The following is a 22,916-nucleotide window of genomic DNA, read 5'->3' as shown; positions in this document are numbered from 1 at the left end:
AGTTTGCTTCCCATACTTTTGCAATTCCTTTGTCATTTTTGATCTGTCCATGCGACAAAAAATCCTGGAATCCCAGATCATCTACACTCCGATTATATTCCGCCGATATTTTCGGCAGAATGTGGGAAAGTTAGATCTGATAAAATGTTCTTTACTGACGGTTCATTCATAAACGGGTCCACTGGCTTCGGCATCTTCAATGAAAATTCCAGTGCCTCTTTCAAACTCAAAGATCCTTGTTCCGTGTATGTCGCTGAACTGGGTGCGATATACTACGCACTGGGGATCATTGAAACATTGCCCATCGACCACTATTTTATTTTTTCAGACAGTCTCAGCTCAATAGAGGCAATCCGCTCAATGAAGGTTGATAAAAGCTCATCTTATTTCCTAACTAGAATAAGACAACTATTGAGTGTTTTGGTCGAAAAATTATTCAAGATTACCTTAGCATGGGTTCCCTCTCATTGTTCGATTCCAGGGAATGAGAAAGCGGACTCGCTAGCTAAGGTGGGCGCTTTAGAAGGCACACTTTTTGAAAGGCAAATTGCTTATAATGAATTTTTCCACATTCCTCGTCAGTACACGCATGGTTCAAGGGATTGAATGTAGGTCGTGATTTCATTCGCGTGATATCTCGGCTTATGTCCAATCACTCCAACCTAAACGCGCATCTCTATCGCATTGGGCTCGCAGCAAACAATCTTTGTGATTGTGGCGATGGCTACCACGACATCGAGCATGTTGTCTGGTCGTGTATCCGGTTCCATGCTGCTCGCTCTCAGCTCTCTAGAGCACTGAGAGCAAAAGGCAGACAATCGGATATCCCCGTCCGGGATATCTTAGGTAGCCGGGATCCTGATCTTCTGCTTCATCTATACCTGTTCCTCAGAAACGCCGATGTCAACGTTTAATGATGTTTCCTTCGTTGTGTCCCCGTTTCATATCCCTCCTATCCGATCGATAAACTTTTACTTAGTCGCGGCAATACATACACACACTCTTTACAGATGCACGGGCCAAAGGTTGTGCAGTCCACTGATCATTCAACAAGAGCCAAAGGTTGTACCGCTCATGACAATTCTACACGAGCTGATGATTGCGCCGGTTAGTGACCATTCTATCCTGGATTCCTCGAGTCGAGAAAGACGCACCACGCTAGATATGAGGTACAGACTAGGGGGGCGTTGCTGATTAAGGGTCAGCTGCATCCCAATAGGAAGTATCCCGTGTCGGGCACACGTACAGAGCATTGGAGACAGCAACATCCGAATTACGAAAACACTTATAATACTAACCTCGAGCCAACCGCGAGTAATCGGTTACATATTACTAACATAGATAATAAGAAAAATTGTCAAATTATTGAACTCTCGGCCCCGTGAGGCTAACGCCATATGAGCCTTGATAAAAATAAATATTTTGGAAAAAGAAAATCGAACATGGAAAAAAATCGATTGAAATATTTAAGGTAATCTAACCATGTACCGATAGATTCGAAGAACAGACCGAAAAAATATTTTAGGCATCCAATAATTGGATATTTGCTTGTCATGTTTTGTGTCGGATATATTTGATCAGTACACGTTGATCAAATTTTATCTGTCAAAAAGTGTCAAATATTTTGTTTAGTCAAACAGTGTATGAGCACCCTTATAGTCATTCACAGCGTGGCGATACTAATTTCTAGCATCATTGTAGGAAAATAAACAAAAAAAAAAATTACGGGATATTGAACAATGCTATACCTACCTCTGATTATGTGTGATTATACTAATATTGTATTTGAACCAATTTTCCGACTATTATTGTCGATTCATGGAATTCTGCTGGAATAATCCATTCTTCCAAAATTTATATTACACTCTTTATTGTACACACACTTTCAATATAATCTACAAAATGGGGAACCTACACTAGCCTTAGTTGTAAAATCTTGTTGCAAGATGTCTTTAAATATCACTTTATTAGTTGTTGTTTAATGTGGCAGTGATGATCATTACTGCTACCTGATTTGCAAATTGTGTATCGACTCGATTTTCTCTAATTGATCTAATAGAAACACACCGCACCGATTTCGATCCAGAACTTCTGATTCAGATCACCAACATCGCGCAAGGCTATATCGACGATTGGTAGCCTCATCGGCTTGTCGGTCTTGTAAGCGAGTATCGTTTGAGCATAGTCGGGTGTTCGATGCTGGCAGTCATCCAGTACCGCTTCGTAGCGCAGCTTCTGCGGACCCTTTGCAGTAAGCTCGGCGTCGTTCCACGCCAGCAGTTTTAAACTTTGACGGTAGCCGTTGCTCTCTTTGTTGTAGTAAGCCACACTATTCCTACAGTGATAGGTTACGTTTTGTGTTGCAGATGCTGATAGCAGTTGCAAGAAACCAACTTGATTACTATCAGCCTTGTAAGTGATCTTCATACCCGTTTCCATTTCTCCGAGCCACACTTCTTGTTCGTCGCCAACATAATGTAGTTCCTTGGTTCGTAACGGTTGTGGTAGAATGCATGAACCCTTCTTTTCCGCATCACAGTAAACTAAAATTGCATCCCGAACATCACCCTCATTAGGGTCTATCCAGTAGTGTCCTGACGTGTAGTCTGGGTGTGCGGCGAATAAATCCCTGCATGTCTTTGCTGGGGACGCTTGTTTACCGTCAGGTTTTTTGAAGGTACCAAACGCAGCCTTCAATCGTTCGTAGGCTGCTTCTACTAATTTTTTACGTTCTTCGTCGGTCAAATCGAATACATTGTTGAATTTCATCGGCTCGTCTCCCATATTTGGATCTGGTCCCTTGGTATTGCTAACTTGTCCGTGGCCGAGAAGTGCGGCCAAAGCGGCAGCGTCGTAGCCGATGCCATCGCCAGGAGGACCGGGTGGACCTGGAGGACCTGGTAGTCCAGATACTCCATGCTTGCCATCGTTTCCAGGTGGCCCACGAGGTCCAACAGAACCGATCAATCCTTGTGGTCCTGGCGATCCATCTCGTCCTGCAGGTCCCCGTGGTCCGATTTCTCCAGGTTTTCCGGGTGGACCTTGTTTATTAAACAAAAATAACCTTTGGTTACTCAATAACATCGAATAAACACAAACCTGCCATTCCAGTTTCTCCCTTATCTCCGGGGGACCCAGCTGGTCCCGGGAGTCCTTGTAAACCAATCAGGCCCCGATGACCCTTAAGACCCTTCTGTCCAGGCTCACCGGCATCACCCTTCGCTCCTTCCAAGCCTGGAGGACCTAATTTACCTCTAGGTCCAGGTGGTCCTTCAATTCCCTGGAATATACAGTATGTAGTTTTATACACTGTATCGGCATCACAAGTTACACACCTGTGGTCCAGTTTCTCCCCGTAATCCACGTTCACCGGTCTGACCAATCTGTCCTTGGGGTCCCTGTGGTCCAGGCAACCCTGGAGCCCCAGGTAATCCTTGAGTGCCAGGAGTACCAATAGGTCCCTTATCACCAGGTCGGCCTGCAATACCAGGAGGGCCCTGTTTGCCAGGTGGCCCTTCTACACCTTGATCACCTGTATTACCAGGTGGGCCAGGCGGTCCAGCGACTCCCGGAGTACCCTGTGGTCCATCATGCCCAGGTTTACCAGGTTGTCCCGGTTCTCCAGCCGCTCCACGGAGACCTCTTGCGCCTTGTTGCCCTGAAAATAAAGAAAAATATTGACAAAAATGTAAAATCAATAACAAGAGTGTGATCCTTACCACTTGGTCCAGGTAGTCCCGGTAAACCGCGATCGCCTGGAGCTCCCTGTGGTCCCTGATTTCCAGGAGGACCCTGCGGACCATCACTTCCAGCGGAACCCTTGATTCCTTCCGGGCCTTGTTGTCCAGGCAAACCTTAAAATACGCAGACAATAGTATGTTCAAGGATCTAGGATACACGTTACAAAACATACCTTGAGGTCCTGGATTTCCAGGTCTACCAGCATCTCCAGGGTTACCTTTTAGACCAGATGTACCCGCTGGTCCAGGTTGTCCTGGATTACCCGGTTGTCCCTTTAAAGGAAAACATTAGTTCACTTCAACAAATATGAAGTACAACAGATATTACCGCCACGCCTGGATCACCGGGCCTACCTGGGGCTCCCATTGAGCCTGTCTCACCACGCAAACCAGGTTCTCCTCGTGTTCCTTTACTGCCAGTCAAGCCGATCAATCCCTGTGGTCCGGGTTCTCCCGGCATACCAGGGTTTCCACTATTTCCTTGCTCTCCTTTCAATCCCATAGCACCTCGATCGCCTTTGGTTCCAGGCAAGCCGACGGGGCCCTGCGGACCAGGGAACCCTTGCAATCCTTGTGGTCCCACCGCTCCACGCTCACCGACGGAGCCCGGGGCGCCCGGTTCGCCGGGGATTCCTGGCGTTCCGGGTTCGCCCTTTTCAGCTGGTTCTCCAGGTGGTCCCGTAGGACCCATCGGACCTTGCAAACCTCTTTCTCCGGTTCTTCCAGCAGGACCTTCTGGACCTGTTGGTCCTATCATACCTCTTTCTCCTTTTTCACCCGATGGACCAGGAAGACCTCTCAATCCTGGCATACCGATAATGCCTGGCGCACCCTGGTGACCCTTCATTCCTGATGGTCCTGGTGATCCCTATTGGCAAAATGTATATTTTGGACGTGTATAGCTTTAAAAAATGTTTTCTTACTGGTGGACCATCGTTTCCTTGGGCACCTGTCTCCCCCCTCAAGCCTGCAGCGCCTGGTGTTCCAATTGGACCTCGTTCTCCTGGGAAACCTCGTTCTCCTCTTATTCCCGGTTGACCAGAAGGACCCGTTGGTCCTGGCTGACCACTTTGTCCGTCTTTGCCGGGTGCACCCGGATTTCCCGGGGTTCCTGGTAGACCCTGAAAACCGCGTGGACCTAAAAGAATATTTGTTGAATGTTTGATTGAGGGAGAACTTTTTTTTCTCACAAACCTGCCGGCCCTGGTGGGCCACGATCTCCATCATTCCCGGGTGGTCCTGGAGGACCTGAAATTCCTGGTGGGCCATCTTTACCCGCGTCACCTCGTGGTCCAGTTGCTCCTGGAGGTCCGATTTCACCATCTTTTCCAGGTTCTCCCGGAAATCCTGATATTTGAATAATACTATAACATTGCCATAAATCATAACATCGTCGATAAAATTCTTGCCTTTGTCTCCTATCAAGCCGATTGGACCAGGCAATCCTTGAAGTCCTTGTTGTCCCGGCTCTCCGACCTACGGTTAAAATGCAATTAATACGCTTCCTCCATTCATGAACAACTGTTGAATACTTTTCCATCAGATCCCTGTGGACCTCTTTCTCCGGGAGCACCAGCTTTGCCTTGAGCTCCTGGTCGTCCTGGAATGCCTCGCAATCCCTGAATACCTGGTTGTCCCGGGGGTCCTGGATCACCAGATGAACCTTTGGTTCCTTGTGGCCCTGGCGCTCCTCGATCTCCACCTTGTCCTTTAATGCCTTGGGCTCCATCCGGTCCAGGTAATCCCGGTATACCTGGATAAATGAAAAATGATGTGTATCTGAAGAAGATTTGGACGGAAAACGGGTTACATACCAGGTAGACCACGTTCTCCCTGAGGGCCAGGCAATCCAGTGGGTCCCTTCATTCCTCGCTTTCCTCGTTTTCCTTCTGGACCGATAGCTCCTGGTAAACCCCGAGGACCAGGTACTCCCGATTCTCCTTTGATACCAGATTCTCCCTTGTAACCCCGTTCTCCAGTTAGGCCCTATGGAAACATGATTTATATTTTAGCAAAGCACAACAATTTGTTCTCTGAATTTTCTTTTTCTCACAGGTTCTCCCTTGGGTCCCGAATCTCCAGGACTTCCATTAGCACCAGGTGCTCCTCGTGGTCCTGGGAAGCCGGGAGGTCCTGCCATACCAGGAGATCCAACAGAACCCTTTTCACCTGTAAATTGAGAAGGTAGTGATAACGGCATACAAAAGTCATTCAAATGTATATTTACCTGTAGCTCCATCTTTTCCAGGTGGTCCATTTAAGCCAGGTTCACCAGGTTGTCCTGGTCTTCCGGATTCACCTCGAGGACCTTGTGGACCTTGACTACCTAAAACGACAATCTGTTTTTTTAGTTGACATTCGTCAACGCGATCATGGATAAAATGTACCTTTAGGTCCCTGCGCTCCTATATCACCCTTATTACCAGGGGTACCAGGAAAACCGGGTGGACCCGGTTTACCGACAGGGCCAGGTTGGCCTGGAGAACCAGCGATTCCATCAATACCACGTAGTCCAGGAGGTCCTGGTGAACCTTCTCGACCTCGTTCTCCACGAGGGCCGGCTGGTCCCTGGAAAAAAAGGCTTTTAGAAGTTATAAAAATGACAGCCAGAAATGATCAGCCTACAATCGGTCCAGGAGCACCTAGCGGTCCAATTGCACCTACGGATCCTTTTTCTCCGGGAACACCTTGTTCTCCCTTTGGTCCATCCATACCTGGCAGACCGTGGTGGCCTTTCATACCTGGTACTCCAGGTAATCCCGGTAATCCACGTGGACCGGGTTGTCCAATAGGACCATGCGGACCTGTAGTGAATTAAATGAAAGGATATTAATTATGTCAAATTAATCATTTGTAGTTATACCCGCATCACCGTCATCTCCGGGAGCACCATCTTTTCCAGGAGGCCCTGGTAATCCTCTTGGTCCACCTGGTCCTGTGGATCCTGGTGGCCCAGGTTCACCAGGCTCGCCTCTCGTTCCCTAAATTGGAAACAAACACGTGATTTTTAATCTGTTTTGGAGAAATTTTGTTGTTACTTTACCTGAAAACCTTGTGGTCCAGAAATACCTGATGGCCCAGGGGGTCCTCTAGGTCCCACCGGTCCAACTTGAGCATGCATGTATTGAAAATTGTCTGGCGAAGGTCCTTTGTCAGATCCAGCAACGGAATCTTGCAACTGTTGCGTGTAAAACGTTAAATCTGGTGCCATTCCGGGAGGACCGGGAAGTCCAGGAACACCGGGTGAGCCAGGAGTTCCAGGGAGTCCAGCTTCGCCGGGAATTCCTGGTGCACCAGCTGGTCCCTCTGGTATACGATGCCCTAGCAGTGCTGCATCGAATTCAGGCTTTTCCGTGGTTGTCGTCGTAGTGGTTGTAGTGGTGGTACTAGGAGGAATGATTTCCACAGTTATGTTCGTACGATGTTTCGGACAATCAGCTTCATCGCAGACGACCTTGCTGTTACGACATTGACATGTTGCACAATCATGGTAGCCTGTTTGAAACTGATCCTTTTCCCGGTACCACGTTCCTTCGTGGAAACATGTGAAAGGTTGTACGATCGACTCGGGCTCCGGTGGTCTCACGCTGACGGTGATAGTAGGCGCTGGCACTTTTGGGATCTCATCATCCGGCTGTTGAAAGGCTGATTCGGTCGTCGGGTTATTACCTAAAAATGAAAAGGATAATGCTGAGTTTGAGTAAAGTAGTTGCATATGATTCTATGATATAATCAATTATGAACATACAGAATGGCCGAACTTGTCAGCATAAGTGAGAGACATGAGTACCAACATACAAAAAAAAAAATTAAAATATTGGATTTTAATTTTTTTTTCGGTGTGTTGGTACTCATGTCTCTCACTTATGCTTACGTTAGCCGAGTGGTTAGCGTCAAACCTAACATGCCGGGGGCTCGGGTTCGATTCCCGGTCTGTTCGGGGGAATTTTTCGTTAAAGAAATTTCCTCCGTCTTGCACTGTGGTCAAGCGTATTCTAGAGCTTGCCGCTCAGAATGCATTCAAGGCATGTTATTTGGCATAGAAATCTCAACTAAGTACTAGTAAAAATGACGCAAGTAGTATTACGTTGAGACGGCATTTATGACAGAAGGATTATAATTTCGATTTTATTCAAAATTGAACGCCTAATCAATGATGTGCTGTATCATTGGAGTTCAATGCATTCATCAATCTATTACTCGCTACATGAGAGCGGATCATCTGCTCCCAGATAATCCGGGTTCTACTGTAATCTGTAATCACTTTTCCGTACATCGCTGGTATCTCGACCATGAATTAACGGATGTAGGATTATCCACGTAAACAAGATCTTTGCGGAACTTCACATGGAAAAGTCCCACGGAAACTAACTAAATCACATCATGGTTGACATGTGCGTATGCAAACCTTCTTTTTCTGAATGTTCTTATGAGTGTATGAAAGGTTGAACACAAAAAATACCCGGCATCCGAATTTTCATCGATGATGCCGTCGAATAGCTTCAATACGTATCAGCGAGTTTTTTGAGTTTTTCATCTAAGTGAGATCCGTCATGAGCATGAGGAACTATTGAACCTGTTGAACTCCCGGGAAAGAGGAGCCATCCGATGTTGATCTCGGTTGAAAGCACTGCGTCCTGGAGCATTTGTAGCAACGAATATTACACCGAGGTTCAATCGAAAATATCTATTTTCTTTTTATAGCGAGGATACTCGTCTGGTCCTCCATCAGTATTAATAATAAATAATGAACTGGCTTTATTATTCCTTGATGTCGAATAATTTTAAATTCAGGCAGCTCACAGGCCCTTTTAAAATCGAGTCCATAAGAAAATGCTTTCGAAGAACAGTGCCTCCCTGAACGGATTGCATCGTTCATTGGCCCACCGTATTGAACTGCTTCAACATGATCAAGGTGCCCTAGCTTTATTTTCCATCCTGCGATAACAAACAGATTAAGCTTATGTTTAGCAGCCATCACACAATCATGATCCGGTAGATTGACACGATATTTGAGATGCATTGATTGGTGCTATTTTATTGGCTTCCGGTAAGACCATTACAATACGTGCTTTATAATCTTGACTCAGGAGGTATATCTTATTCGGTCCCAACATCAAAGCAAGCTGCTCTTTCATAAAGGGGCGCGTGAATTTATTTAGGAATAAAAATTGAATTTTGTTTGGTAACGATTATGGTTACTCCCCTCTCCCCTTTGTCAGATTAAGTAAGGCAACCTCGATCTCCCACCCCCTGCTCGCGTTACGTAATTTATGCACGACGTGTTACTACATCCAGGCAACTATCATCAAGTGACGGCAATCCAGCCTTTCTATGTTCATACACGTAGGATGTCTAAATTTTTCGTTTATTCGATTGTCGATTAATCGTGGAGTCATTCTTAAATATTCGATTCATTCGAATAATTGTCTTTCAGTATTCGATTAATCGAGCGAATATTTATTTCTTGTAATAAAAAAAAATAGACATTCATGATAAAAAATATGATGGTATAATTTTAAAAGTTACATTAAACATAATTTTGTAATAAACATGGTGCAGAATAATGGTTTTTGAATGAAATGGTATTTCAGTACATTGATAAATTTACCATTTCATGATTTTTTGAGGACGATTGAAAAAAGAGCACACCATGAGAATTATGCACAATATTTTTATTACACCAACATATTTTTTTTTCTGTTCAAAATTACCTATTCTTTGAATGTTATCAAATCAGTTATTTCAAATTTGTTTGAATATTTCTGCTTGGTCCCTATAGCTACTAGTTCAAAAGAAGTATATTTACAGAATCATTGACCACTAGTATAGTATATTTTTCATGGCACTCTGAATTTGGTTACTATTATAGAACGGGAGCTGAAGCTACCTTCTTCAAGTCTGCATTTTACTCCTGCAGACCCTGAATTCTTCTTCCCAGTCTCATCCACCACCAGGGGATCATTTTTATGCTTCAACCGTAAATCGTTAAGCATATTCGATGGATTTCGACGAAACACCATGACGGTTAACACTCCTATACTCGCGCATAGGTCTGAGAGACCGAGAAATCAATAATTCGTTCATTTCTCAGAAAACATCAACACTACGACATTGCGATTCTCTCTAGTTTCATCATTCGTTGTTCGTCATCGTTTAGCGTATCGTATGAGTTGGTACGAAGGGGACGTGTATCATTTTTTCACCACTTTCGGTCTGAGACACCGACACGAGTATAGGAGTAACTTTTTGGGACAAGTGACTTTTTTGCTATTTTAGAATATTGTTCAATGAAATGTATTAATTAATGTCAGTGGCGTGGAATATTTATTAAGTAAAATGCATAATATCATTTTCGGACTGTTATTTGATTTTAGTCCTTTTGTCACCGGTCACCGAACGGATTTATATATTATTGGTCGTTAGATTCATACGCGCAAAAGTAATGTACAAACGTTTGACATTCGTATAGTTGTTCACTGAATACAATAGTCATACATATACACACTTGTGAAAGAATTGCACTTGCGGTAGCTTATAGTTATTTGTACAGTTACAGCTTCGGGCTTCGGGAACAATATCGACAATAAAACAAGTCGCAGTAAGTTCCTAGACATCCTTTTATATCATCTTTTTATGCCCCATAAAAAAAACAGGCAAACAGGACCCTAAAAACACGCTACAACTGTATGAAATGTAAAAAATATGTTTGTCTCGATCATGCCGTTATGGTATGCTCTGATTCTTTTACTAATGAAATCTAAATCGATAAAAACGTTTTTATGTTTTATAACAGCTCTTTATACTTCCATGAATTATATTCAGTTGCTTACTTTCAATTAATAACAGGAAAAAAGTCGAATTTCGTTATTTGTGTTGAACTATCTCTGTTTTGAAGAGGCTGAATTAGGATTAGAATTAGATCCAATTCAGATGACTATTAAAACTGAATGAAGAAGAAGAAAACATATTTTCTGGACATTTTTCATTCAGTTATACCCTTTTCTTCAAATAAATACCAATAAAGTTAAAAAAATATACAATAGCAATATTAGGAAGAAGTTCAACTTTCGGTCTGTGACGCCGTGCGCGAGTATATTTGTTATGATTTTGCACGCAAGTACAGGAAGGTTAAACAAATATGGCACTGAATTTTTTGAAAAAAATTGTTCCCTTTTTCATTAATCGCGATTACTTTGATAATTATCCGATGTATTCATATTTTGATTTTTCATTATTCGATACAAAATTCCTCGAATAAAATTGCAGATATTCGATTATTTGAATCTATCGAACGACTAACCGACGTCTCTACACACACGCTCTGTTGCTTGCAGCAAGAAACAACGAACTAATGGAAGTCCCATATCAACTGGCCCACTACCTACGGTCCAACTGTGAACAGTGGAACAATAGGGATACTCTTACACCGAAGAAGGTTACTAAGAAGGCACTAAGTTCACAAGCCACGGAACTCGAGCCTTTTGCTCCAGTCGATTATCGCTCCGTATAATCCACAATCCAACTGCCTTTGTTGAAGAGAATGAAAATCCGTGCAGGAAAAGGAGGACTAGAATAAGTACTCGACCTAGACCGCAAAACTCCAGCAGACATTATGTTTGCAAGACAACTCCGTATCATATTGGCGACACTAAAGCCAAGCGAATGTGGCAGATGCAGAACGATGCTTTTAACAAGCAGCATAGCATTGCCATGAGAGGATCCCAGAAAGGTGACCTGGTATACGCTATTAACCACTAAGCGAACTCTTAGCAGTGGGAGTCAGGAAATGTTATAGAAAAAAATAGCTGTCAAATTCAACGTGTCCCTAGACGAACAAGGCTGTCTGATTCGCTCGAATACGGATTAACCGTTCCTGCAGCACGAACTTCGGGAGAGGTTCCAGTAAATGTCGCGCAAACTGATGCGGTAATGCAGTTTGAAAAGCGAAAACCAAAGTTGGATAATCCTGATCAGTCCATCCTTACGGATATTCGTTCGGAAGATGAAGCCAGACAGGAAGAATCCAAACGAGACCTTAAACCACATAAAAATGACCGCTTCCGCATAAAAATAGCTATGCACTTGTTCACAGTTTGGTCGGATGTTGTAAATGGCGGATTTTCGACGGCTTTCAAGCATAAATCGGCCGATACTGCTGAAATTTCACGTTCGATGGCATAGACCATAGACTTGACGTAGCCCCACAAGAAATAGTCTAACGGCGTCAAATCGCACGACCGAGGCGGCCAATTGACTGGGCCATTTCGTGAAATAACACGCTCACCAAACTTGGTTTTCAATAAATAGATTGTTAAATTCGCTCTGTGGCATGTGGCGCCATCCTGTTGAAACTGCATATTGTCCAAGTCCATATCATCCAATTCGGGCCAAAAAAATTTGATTATCATTGAGCGCGAGCGATTCCCAATCACAGTAACGTGCCGGTCTTAATCATCACGGAAGAAGTACGGGCAATGACGCCGTCGGACCGTAAACCGCACCAAACCGTATTTTTTGGTGCAATGCAATGGTGACTCATGGAGTACGTGTAGATTGCTGCCTGACCAATAACGTATATTTTGCTTATTGACGAAGTCATTCAACCAGAAATAAGCCTCATCGCTGAAGATGATTTAGCGCTCTTAAAGTTGAGGCCATTGACTCCGAATATCGGAAGTAAATTTTAATAATCTCGACTCGTTGTTGGATTGTATATCTTTCCATTATGAAATGGCAAACCTTACTGGGAGAAATATCAAGAGAACGGGAAAAATATGGTATCGTTTGCTGTTCTTATCGGTCTACTTTTGTAGCGTCCCTATTGAAATATCCGTAAAATAGTTAGTCAGAGTGTTTTGATGATCAAAGCATGTCGCAAGTCAGCGCACTATGATCGTCAAGACGAGAAATACTATGTCACTTGATGTAATGGAAGTTCACACGTTTACCAGGGTCTATTTTTTACGTCGCGCTACGTGAACACCATTCTTATATAAAATGCTTCGAGGAGAACAAAAGATATAATTGAACCAAGGCTGCTGCAAATCAACTGATAAGGGCGTCGATGCATTTTTGAAGAAAATTTGAAACAAATAATTTTTTTTCTAATATTTTTGAATTTTAGACATTCGAGAATATACCCTAGAAAGGACTTTTAGAGATTCTCATTATCTATCGAATTATAGCCATTTAAGTGATGCGATTTATGCCAAATTTATATGAATACAATTTGTTTGCATCCCTCTATCGCATGAACCAATAAATGAACCAATGAAAAATCATAATTTTAAAATTTTACTATTATTTTTGAAAAATCGGGAAACGTGAAAAACATCGGTTTAAGTAGCATTTTTTTCTTCCCATGGCCGCCATTTTGTTAAATAACATGTACATGACTTGTCCAAGGTTCATGAGATAGCGGCATCTTTACTGATTGAGAATCTTTGTGATTTTTTTGTTTCAGATAACCAGAAGGGCTGGAATCGTGTACGGCATGATACAATTTTTTTTGAAGGCCCACACTTCATCAGCTTGTAACTATTCTAATTATAATTAATATTTTCCGTAAATTTTCTAGTTTTATCACTAATAGATAGATAAACAATAATGATGGATAGTAAAAATATTCTCTGTTTCATTATTTCGGAGTTAGAAAAAACGTCCGAAATTAGTGCCTCTACACTAGAATACCCCTTAAGGAAAATTGGTCCATTGAATTATATTTTGTAGTTTTTTTTTATCGCCAACCGAAATTAGTCCATTTTTCAATGCATACGTTAGAAATTGCAAATGGCATCTTTTATGCTCTTGATCATTGCAATGTGCATTAAGGTCCCCCGGTCTGGAAAATCAAATTTTTGTTTTTTGTATCAGTAATGTTGTCCCGAACAGGTTTTTTTTCGATATTTCATTTCATTGAAAAGTTACAGCCAAAAGTATGAAATCACCTCAAGGGACATAGTATTGCTGTACGAATTTTAAAGTTGTCCAATTCAATAATGTTGTTTTGTCCACATGATTTCTATGGCAACCGCTTGGCGCGCTGCAGTTTGTTTATGTTTGTTTATGGTGTGCTTCGCGCATAGCAGAAGTATGGTGTTTCTGTGTTGATTGTGTTGAGGTGAACACTTCTAAAATGCCCAAGAAAAGGCAATATTCTGAAGAAAGCCTAAATTATGAATGAATCAATATGATGATAGGAAACTCAAGCAATGATAAATGCAACATCTAATTGTGAATTCGAATGTTTTCATTCAAAAATGGAGATTTCTAAAACCGGACAAACCATGATCATTTTTTTGGGCAAACCATGATCAGAGGTGGTCAAACCATGATCATAATTCTTCTTTAAGGAAAATCGTTAAAAAACATAAAAATTTGAATAATTTCAACACCTTATGGTAGTATTGGCAGCGTATCAGCATTAGAGACTTGGGGCTTTTCAACAAACCCAAACTCGTATCGATTATGTGTGATTTTCATGAAGAAAAATCGATTTGCATTTACTAGTTGAGTAAAAACACCCCAAATTGGACAAACCAAGATCATTTACCCTATTAACTAATGAAAGAGTTGATGGAGAGAAATCGACACCCCTTGTATTCTAAGCCCATCAATTATTGATTGGTTGATTAATTGTTTCAATAGCTTTAAAATTGCTTTGAAAACAGGCTATTCAAATCACACAAATCCCTATATGAGCTAACACACACTCGGAAATCCGTTTATTCGTTATGGCGATGTGATAAGGTCACGCTTATTCATTATCCTTTTCTCTTCCAATTCCATTTCGCCGAACTGAAAGGAGCATTCAGCGAAAATCAAGATATCGATGATCATTCTATAACGATGGGTGCCATTGACTATGGATTTGACAGTCAAGGAAAAGAAATGTTTGATATGGTGTAGTGAATGTTGCACCATATCAAAGAAATCATATTTATGAAAGCAGCGTTATAAAATTATTAGTGTACGGATGCCGCAATTGATCCAAATGATTGGAATTCTGAGAAGGGATCTATTCCTTCTTTAAGCGTTGATATTTCTGATTCGGATCAACAAATTCTGCTTCGAATCCCAATTCCAGTTCGTTTCTGCAGCTTCCTTTCACCTTTAGCGAAAATCGAGGTATCGATGATAATTCGATACCGATGGATGCCTTTGACTATGGATTTGACAGTGAAGAATACGAAATGTTTGATATGGTGTAGAGGATATTATTTCACCATATCGAAGAAATCACATTTATGAAAGCAGCGCATAATTTGTTTACGAATGCCGCAATCGATCGTCGTTTTCAATTGTTGGAAAGGGGGTCTTATTTTTGCTGTATAATTCCGAGAAGGAATCCATTCCTTCTCAAAAGTTAATAAATCTGCTCCGGATCAACGATGATTCCAATTGTCGTGGCCTACGCCTAAACGAAGTGGTATGATAATCACTTTATTTGAAAGATGGAATGTCCAAGAGTTATATGCTTGTTACTTATTGATTGTTGAGCCAACCTTAGTCTTACGTCCACCTTGCAGTTATGTCACAGATACAACCCATTTCTAGTTAAAAAAAAAATATAAGAAAATCGGCAAGATCTCGCCATAATCGGAGAAAACGGCGCTAATGTCTAAATGTTCGATACACATGAATCTCAAAGAGAAACTTGGACTTAAAACATACAAGAAACAACGAGTACACGGTATGATGGGGACTCAAAAGCAAGCTAGCTTCAAAAAAAGCAATCATCTTTTGGTCCGGCACGGAGCATATAATATTTTGTTTTTAAATGAAATTATAAATAACCGTGTGCATGTCGAAAGTCATGTTGATATTCTAAGAGACAAACCTGCAATAGAACTAGGATTGGGCGATCTTGGATCGATTTTCAGAAGATCGATCTTTTCCAATTCGATTTCCGATTTTTTGGATCGATTCTTTGTACCCGAAAAAATTGTGAAGATTTTTTTTTAATGTGTTTTTTAATCTCATCACCAGACAAATTTTATGAACATAATGTCAACATTTGGATAACTTTCGAGGAAGTCAAATTAGTGATAGTGAATAGGATTGAGCTAAGATAAGATGAGACAACTGGCTTCTTACTCTTCTTCGTCGTCCAAAAACGAAGCCATGATATGAAGATGCCAGAGTTGCCAAATATTATAAAATTTAGGATTTAGGTGCGAATTTCATAATTTTGCATATTTTCAATTAGGCAATCTCAAAAATATGTTTTAAAAAGATAAAATAAGTCTTTTAAATACCCAAATCTATAATATACTAATAACAACTCGTCCAAGATTGTCTGGAGATTTTTCCCCATGCAAAACAACGGCGCCCAACTCTATTGCTATTCAGGAACAACTTCAAAATTGTGACTTTTTCGCAACACATGACCGTAGTACCGAATGCTTCGTATACAGCCGATACACAAGAACATCTTGTTGGAATGATGGAGTTGCTATCAAAGCGGCGAGAAGAATGTTCAGCCCAGAAATTGATGAACAGTGGAGCAGTATCGACACCATATCGAATTTAAGCTTCATCTAATTTTAGTGATAATGTGCATGACATGAATATTGAATTCGACTATGAGTATATCGTCGATGAAGCGAAAGCTTTCCTCGGCAGAACAGAACGAAATTCGTTGTTCTATATAGCTCTTCTACATCTACATCATCATAATAAGTCAGCGGAAAGGAACATGTCAGCAGTGGTAGTCAGCAAAACACAACCTGGATGGTATCAACCATCTCTTTTTCATATTTACGAGCTAGAGCTAACAACTCTCCCATCTGCATACTGAATGATGAGACTTTCCATTTCTTCTTAGCAATGGAAATTATATTCCGAAATGTGAAATCGCATTAGGGACCTAACGAAGCTAAATTGACAAATGAGTGTTTTGCCGTTCACTTTATTCCATTGTGAAAAAACACATACATAAACTTGCATATAATTCCTTCACATTTCCTTTGAACTGAATATCGTAATATTCATTAAATTCACTATTTCTAAATTCAATACAAATCCAACGCTATTTATTTTTATTGGTAACACTGAAAAAATCGACTTTGTTTACAAAATTAATCGAAAACAGCCAATCAGAAATCAGAACGACTGACAGAAATTTGGTCCGTATCTGACAGAAATTTGATCCGTAAAAGACCCCTATTGTCTGATCTTATCATAGGGATTGAGCTATCGAGGATCGATATTTAGAAGATCAATCTTTTTCTTTCCGATTTGCGATTTTACGGATTGATTCTTCCTACTCCAAATAAAATTGCCAATCGTTTTGACCGCTGAAAATTTTTGTATATTTGTTTTTTTGTGAACATTGAACATTGAAAATCCACAAATTTCATAAACATGGGATCCTTTTCAAGGTTGTCAAATTAGTGGTCATAAATTTAGGAGAAGCAGTTTTGTATGTTTGGTCATTACAAAACAAGTGGTCACAAGTTATGTTTACAGCATCACATTCACTAGGCTGACAGTAAAAATTGTGATGAGATGGTATGATGACATCAGGTACAGCTGAAGCGTTATTTTCTAGAACTGGGTCTACTGGCAAGATTTTGACTAAATGCCAGGCATATGATACGATTGAATTCAACGGGATTATTGTCAGCAGTGCTCTGGATGAACATCAGTTGTTCAATTTGTGATAATAATTTCAATTAATTTATTTGATTAAATAATTCCATAACGGTTCAAGATGAATGCTGAGGAAAATATATTTTTTCTAGGCTTTCAAGTTTTTTGTGATTATCGTTCTGAGAATAAAACTGAAATGCCTTTGATGTTTGAATAGAAATGTGAAATGTTTATTTCATCTTTAAGAAATAGACAATACTTATACAGTAAATAAAAAAGTAAATATTCACATTGGCATTCGATTTTTCAAAGATCGATTCTTTGGTACCGATTTAATCAGTGAATCGATCCCTGCGTCGTTTAGAAAATTGATCCATCAAGATCGATCTTTTTCTAAAGATCGCCCAATTCTAAATAGAACACTCTTAGATCAGGAGTTTCGCACATGGTTTGAGAATGCATATCACAAACCATGGACAAACTTTCTTCCCTTTTCGTAAAACATAACGTAAAAGTCAGGGTATTATATTGAACAGGATTTGAAGACTCATTTGGATTATGCTTCCAACTTGTACCTATTGCTTCCAGAGGCATTCTGTCTCGGTTCATAAAGCAAAGAAGAACACAGATTCTTCTTCTTCTCAAATGACACTAACGTTACTAGAGGAACTTCACCGTCTCAACGTAGTATTACTTGCATCATTTTTATTGACACTTAGTTGGGATTTCTAGGCCAAATAACACGCCTTGAATGCATTCTGAGTGGCAAGTTCTAGAATACGCATGAGCACAGTGTAAGTCGGAGAAAATTTCTTTGACGAACAATTCCCCCGACCAGAAGGGGAATTGAACCCGAACATGTTAGGTGTGACGCTAACCACTCGGCCACGGGAGCACAGAGGACACAGCTACGATGTGCAGAAAATTTCCTCGATTTTATCTCTAGTGAAGTATGGGTGGCACCTTCACCATATCGTAACATGTTGACCGACGAGGAACTTTTCGTCTGGTCCACGTCGGACCCCGAAAATCGATAGTGGAGTTTCCTGAGAATCATTTACTAATATTGTTACTGCCGTTCCAAGTGAAAAGATTCTCCAAAAGAAAAGTTCACGAATGATTTGAACTGGAACATGATGAATTGGATTGTTTTGTTTCCAGGCAATCACAGTTTACTCTAGTGACACATACTATGGGATACACTATTTAAATCGTACACTTGATATCTTTGTAAAGCAATTAGCGGTGAAAACATGAAGTTTTATTTTTTCTGTTAATTTCCTAATATAAATTCATGCAATCGAAAACTAAATTTTCCGTCATCTCTTACCATTTTCTCCGTCATAGTCCCGATCGTTTTCTCCATAGTTATAGTCGTACTGATCGTATTCCGAGTAAGCTGGCGGTGCATCGGCCTGAGGTCTTTCCCTGGGTTTTGCAGCGCTTTTCACGGCTAGGAGCTTCGTTTTCGATTTGCCACTTTTCTTGGTTTTTCTTTTCGCCGGTTTGATCACTTCCGGCGTCTCGTCATCGCACCGAATATGGTCGATTAGTATCACAGCTATCAATGCCAACGGCAGAACCGCGTGCTTAATACGAAACTTCATGACTCCTGACGGTAGGCGTATATAAAGCACCGGTACGACACTTAGCACATGGTTTCGGGGTTCCTTCTTCTAACGGACTGAGGGCGATGATCCTGAAAAAAAAACGAAGCATTCGGCTCAGAATAACCAACACTCACAACGGTTTTCGCACTAATATTCACTGTCCATCGATAAGGACTATAGCAGTATAGCTTTAAACTCGTGTAAAAAATCATCAACGCGGAAGAACGGATTGTGTAATTTCGCTTCTATTCTTATGCTTGCGCTTCACTGATAACCACTTTTTCGGCAGTTCACTATTCTCGCTGCATCACGATCATTGTTGGTCTAATTGTGTTCTAATAACATTATGTCACACTGCGGATGAATTGTTGATAAGGGTACGTATTTTTGAGGATTTCACAACTCAGTAACAGCTGAATGAAATATTTTTGAGTGTGTAGTTTTGGAATCATTTCATCATGTCATACACCATTTTCTTCAGATTTACAAAAAAACACGGAGAATCTTCTCTAGAATATGCACAACCGCATTAATCCATTCATTGACCATTTGCTTCTGATTATCCGGGATCGTAAAGTGCAGAACGTTATCCAAGCGAGTGAATTCACGAATTTCCACTTACTTCTTCCTATTATCCTTGCAGAAGAAGATAGATATCACTGCAGCATCACTTCCTGTTCCACTAGATCACATACAAGCACACACAAACACACGCACACTCATAGAGTTTAATCGGTAATGTTCGAAATATGTGTCCAAACCGCACGCGTTAGAAGTTCCGGAATAACTGAATTTGATCGCGCGCCTAGAATGCTTTTTATAGCGGTCAAAGCGCGCGCGCTTTCCTCCGCGTCCCAGAACGAGAAGATCGTCTTCACAGGCTCCCGAGCATAAATTCTCGTCGATTAGACTCGTATGGAGGATCACTTTCGAGATGTTCGAGAAAAGGAAGCATGAAGTATGGAGAGGTCAGTGCGGTACGCGATTGAAATGCGTTACAGTTTGATTATTTTTCCATACTCTCATTACTAGCCGAAATGAATATGATGTAGAATAAGTTGTCCACGACTTTTTTGTGTCTGTTGCGTTTACTCTAGCGAATTCTCTACAGATACACAATGATTTAGGTCGTACCAGAAATCATAAAAGCATATATCATTTCGTACTTGATGTAGAAATGATAGATTGAATACGAAAAAGTATGTGATGTGATTTTTTTTTCCGAATACATAGGTATTGGAGTGGATTAAAAAAATCACAGTGAAGACATGACATGAAAACATGATGTTCTTCAGAATCGTACTGTGTGTTGAACACAACATATTTTTGGGGTCTTCGAAAACAGAAATCATTAAAAATGGTGACTAATGGAAGAAGGGACTGGAAGAGGAAGGTTCACTATGAGTATTTCGCGGTGAGCTTATTTATCAGGACTCTTTGAGCTATGTTTATCTCAATCTCCTACATTAATCCTAGAGGTATTCTTTTGATTCCTCTCTAGGTAACCCATAACCTAATTCGTCGCGTTATAAGGATTAATGTTAAGTACTACGCGTGATAAGTCAATGAATATAACGTCGAATCGGATTAGATAGGGATTCTTTCGGTTCCTTCCGAGGCAACCCATATATAACCTCCGTCATCGCGTTATAAATAGCGATAATAAGCCCACGGATGAGAAGCTTATGGGTACATCGTTGATTCGAATTATAAAATAATTCTTTTGGCTTCTTCGAGGTAACCCTTAGATAGCCTTCGTCGTCGCGTTATAAAAATCATTAGGTTGTTGGTATTTCGTCGAATAGACAAATCATGGAGCATGATCACATCACTTAGGGCAGTGAATCCTGGTTTATGACTATTCCTACTAACATTTATCCTTCCCATGATATTCGCAGGAGAACCACGCTATGGAGGCGACCCTTCTGGCCCTGGTGGCTCTAAAAACGTGGCCGGCGTAGTTATCGATTATATAAAATTTGAATCACTGAAACTTGCATAATGAAAAAGGTTAGTAACTCTCAAGCGTCATTCCATGTGGAGGGCAACTACGATGTGTATAGTTTACGTATGCTCAAGCTCAGGATGTTTATCTCGATCTCGAACGTAATTTCGTAGATCTTTCGACGGTAAAGTTCGGTTGAACAAGAGGTGTGAGTGTTCAGCCTTATTCACTACACTTGTAGACCATTATGACAAACCATACATTCCGAACATAACTAATCTTGGGGCTTACAGAAAAGGAATATGAGGTTATGGAGTAGTTGAATCGATCTCAGGAATCTTGGCAGGTAGATATGAGGCCTCATGACGAACGCAGGCCGAGCATTCGAAGGGTGGATACAGAACAGTAGAACTAAGCGCAGAATGGACTTGCTGATGAGCTCTTAAAAGCGGATCCGAAAATATAAGAATGTGTACATCGGGTACAGAAAAAGCTATCGGAGGAGTCATATGCCACATATACAAAAAATGCATCCTATGATGTGAGAATAACTACGATACAAGTACATTCAAGATTTCCCTTTGCTATCTCACGTCAATAGTATGCAAGCCATCATCTAGTTCGTTATTCAACGATAGATACAACATATTCGGCAAATCTTTAATTTGTTCTGTAGGTACCAAATTTACTTTCATTATTTCCGTTAATCTCCAAGCCCCATATGCTACGATCGACCGACGATAGCGATGAAGTTTCTATTTTTTTATTGAATTGCTAAAGTTTTTTGGTGTTCTCACTATGTCTTACAGTACTTGTTCGCTAACTGGGCTGAAGAAGCAACCCAGTTGTCGAGCCCCACTCGCTAACTGGGCTGGAAAATGAAACGCCAAATAAAGCTGTGGGGAACATCAATGAATTGTTTGAATGGTACTGAGTAAAAACTCGTGAGCTTGTGAACGTTCTAATTTGGCCGAAAAAGTAGTTGCCTGTTCAATGTAACGTTTGTAATTTTAATTTTCTCAGTCTTAAATATCGTGAAATTGAATGAACGAAAGGTTTCCAGGTACGAGTACGATATACAATTTGAAGAAATTATTTCTCTGTAATTTAACAAATCATTTACAGTTTCATGATGTGTTTTTGCAATGCGAAAATAATGTATTAAATCATGTTCGAGCGTTCTTCACATCTTCTGACAGCAAAACTTCGAAATGAATATGATGTCTATTATGGACACCTAACTGCTTTTCAACTGGATTGCAGTCCAGTTAACGCACGCTCCTTTAAAGAATAGTCCAGTTAAAGCACGTCCAGTTAGCGAACGATTACTGTACCTTTCTTGTTGATAATATTTATCGTTATTTTGTCCCAAGCTGTACCGCTTATGTTGGTCCGCAGAACACACTCCAGATCGGAAACTATAATCCTCTTTTCGCATCGCCGTCGAGTATCACAATCAGGTCTGCCAACTAAAGTTTTCAAAAATCAGGAAGAACGAAAATAAAAATATTGAGTTTGATATTGAGCTCATATTGAGTTGTCTGAGAAGAACGTGTTGATTTTCGGGAAAACATAAACTTCGAATCACAATTTGTCGGGTCACTGTGCAGTCGCCATCTATGATTCTAGCAACGCTTGCACATTAAATTTACACACGTATTTTCCAGCAGGTGTTTTCTCAGGATTGGTGACTATAGCGAGATTGTTATTTTGTAAACAGGGCAAGTGTGATTTGACGTATGTCAATAATTCGTTGTGCTCATTCAAAAATACTACCAGCTCGCCGGCGATATGCCTGGCTTCAGACGAAGTGAGATTATTTGCGAATGTGTGGATGAAAGTTGTAGCGATGTAGCGGGTGTAGCGCCAACAACATAAATAAATTCGTTCTGTTTGAAAAACGAAGGACGGTTATATTATTTTAATATTTTAAAATATATTTGAAAAATACTAAAATCACGATTAAAAATAAATGTTTAAATTTATCTCGTGTTTCATCAGTTCTCATAATTGTTAACAGTTTGC

The 22,916-nt window shown here is 40.8% G+C and overlaps 1 protein-coding gene across 1 annotated transcript; it reads right to left on the bottom strand.

Moving 5' to 3' along the window:
- Positions 1 to 1,867: 1,867 nt before the first annotated feature.
- LOC129770162 (collagen alpha-1(I) chain-like) lies at positions 1,868 to 19,745 on the bottom strand. The gene is made up of 19 exons (XM_055772818.1): positions 19,569 to 19,745; positions 18,667 to 19,035; positions 6,784 to 7,409; positions 6,604 to 6,721; positions 6,366 to 6,544; positions 6,128 to 6,308; positions 5,968 to 6,066; positions 5,794 to 5,909; positions 5,555 to 5,726; positions 5,273 to 5,493; positions 5,150 to 5,216; positions 4,935 to 5,087; positions 4,664 to 4,878; positions 4,069 to 4,608; positions 3,914 to 4,013; positions 3,720 to 3,854; positions 3,336 to 3,658; positions 3,100 to 3,280; positions 1,868 to 3,041 (listed from the first exon to the last, which is right to left on the bottom strand). Exons 2-19 carry the CDS (start codon positions 18,941 to 18,943, stop codon positions 2,053 to 2,055), a joined length of 4,692 nt encoding a protein of 1,563 aa, XP_055628793.1. The 5' UTR covers positions 18,944 to 19,035; positions 19,569 to 19,745; the 3' UTR covers positions 1,868 to 2,052.
- Positions 19,746 to 22,916: the final 3,171 nt, after the last annotated feature.

This window comes from Toxorhynchites rutilus, chromosome 2, assembly GCF_029784135.1.
Source record: "Toxorhynchites rutilus septentrionalis strain SRP chromosome 2, ASM2978413v1, whole genome shotgun sequence".
Taxonomy (NCBI): domain Eukaryota; kingdom Metazoa; phylum Arthropoda; class Insecta; order Diptera; family Culicidae; genus Toxorhynchites; species Toxorhynchites rutilus.
The sequence above is the reverse complement of the archived record's forward strand: the minus strand, read 5'-3'. Positions and strand labels throughout refer to the sequence as shown.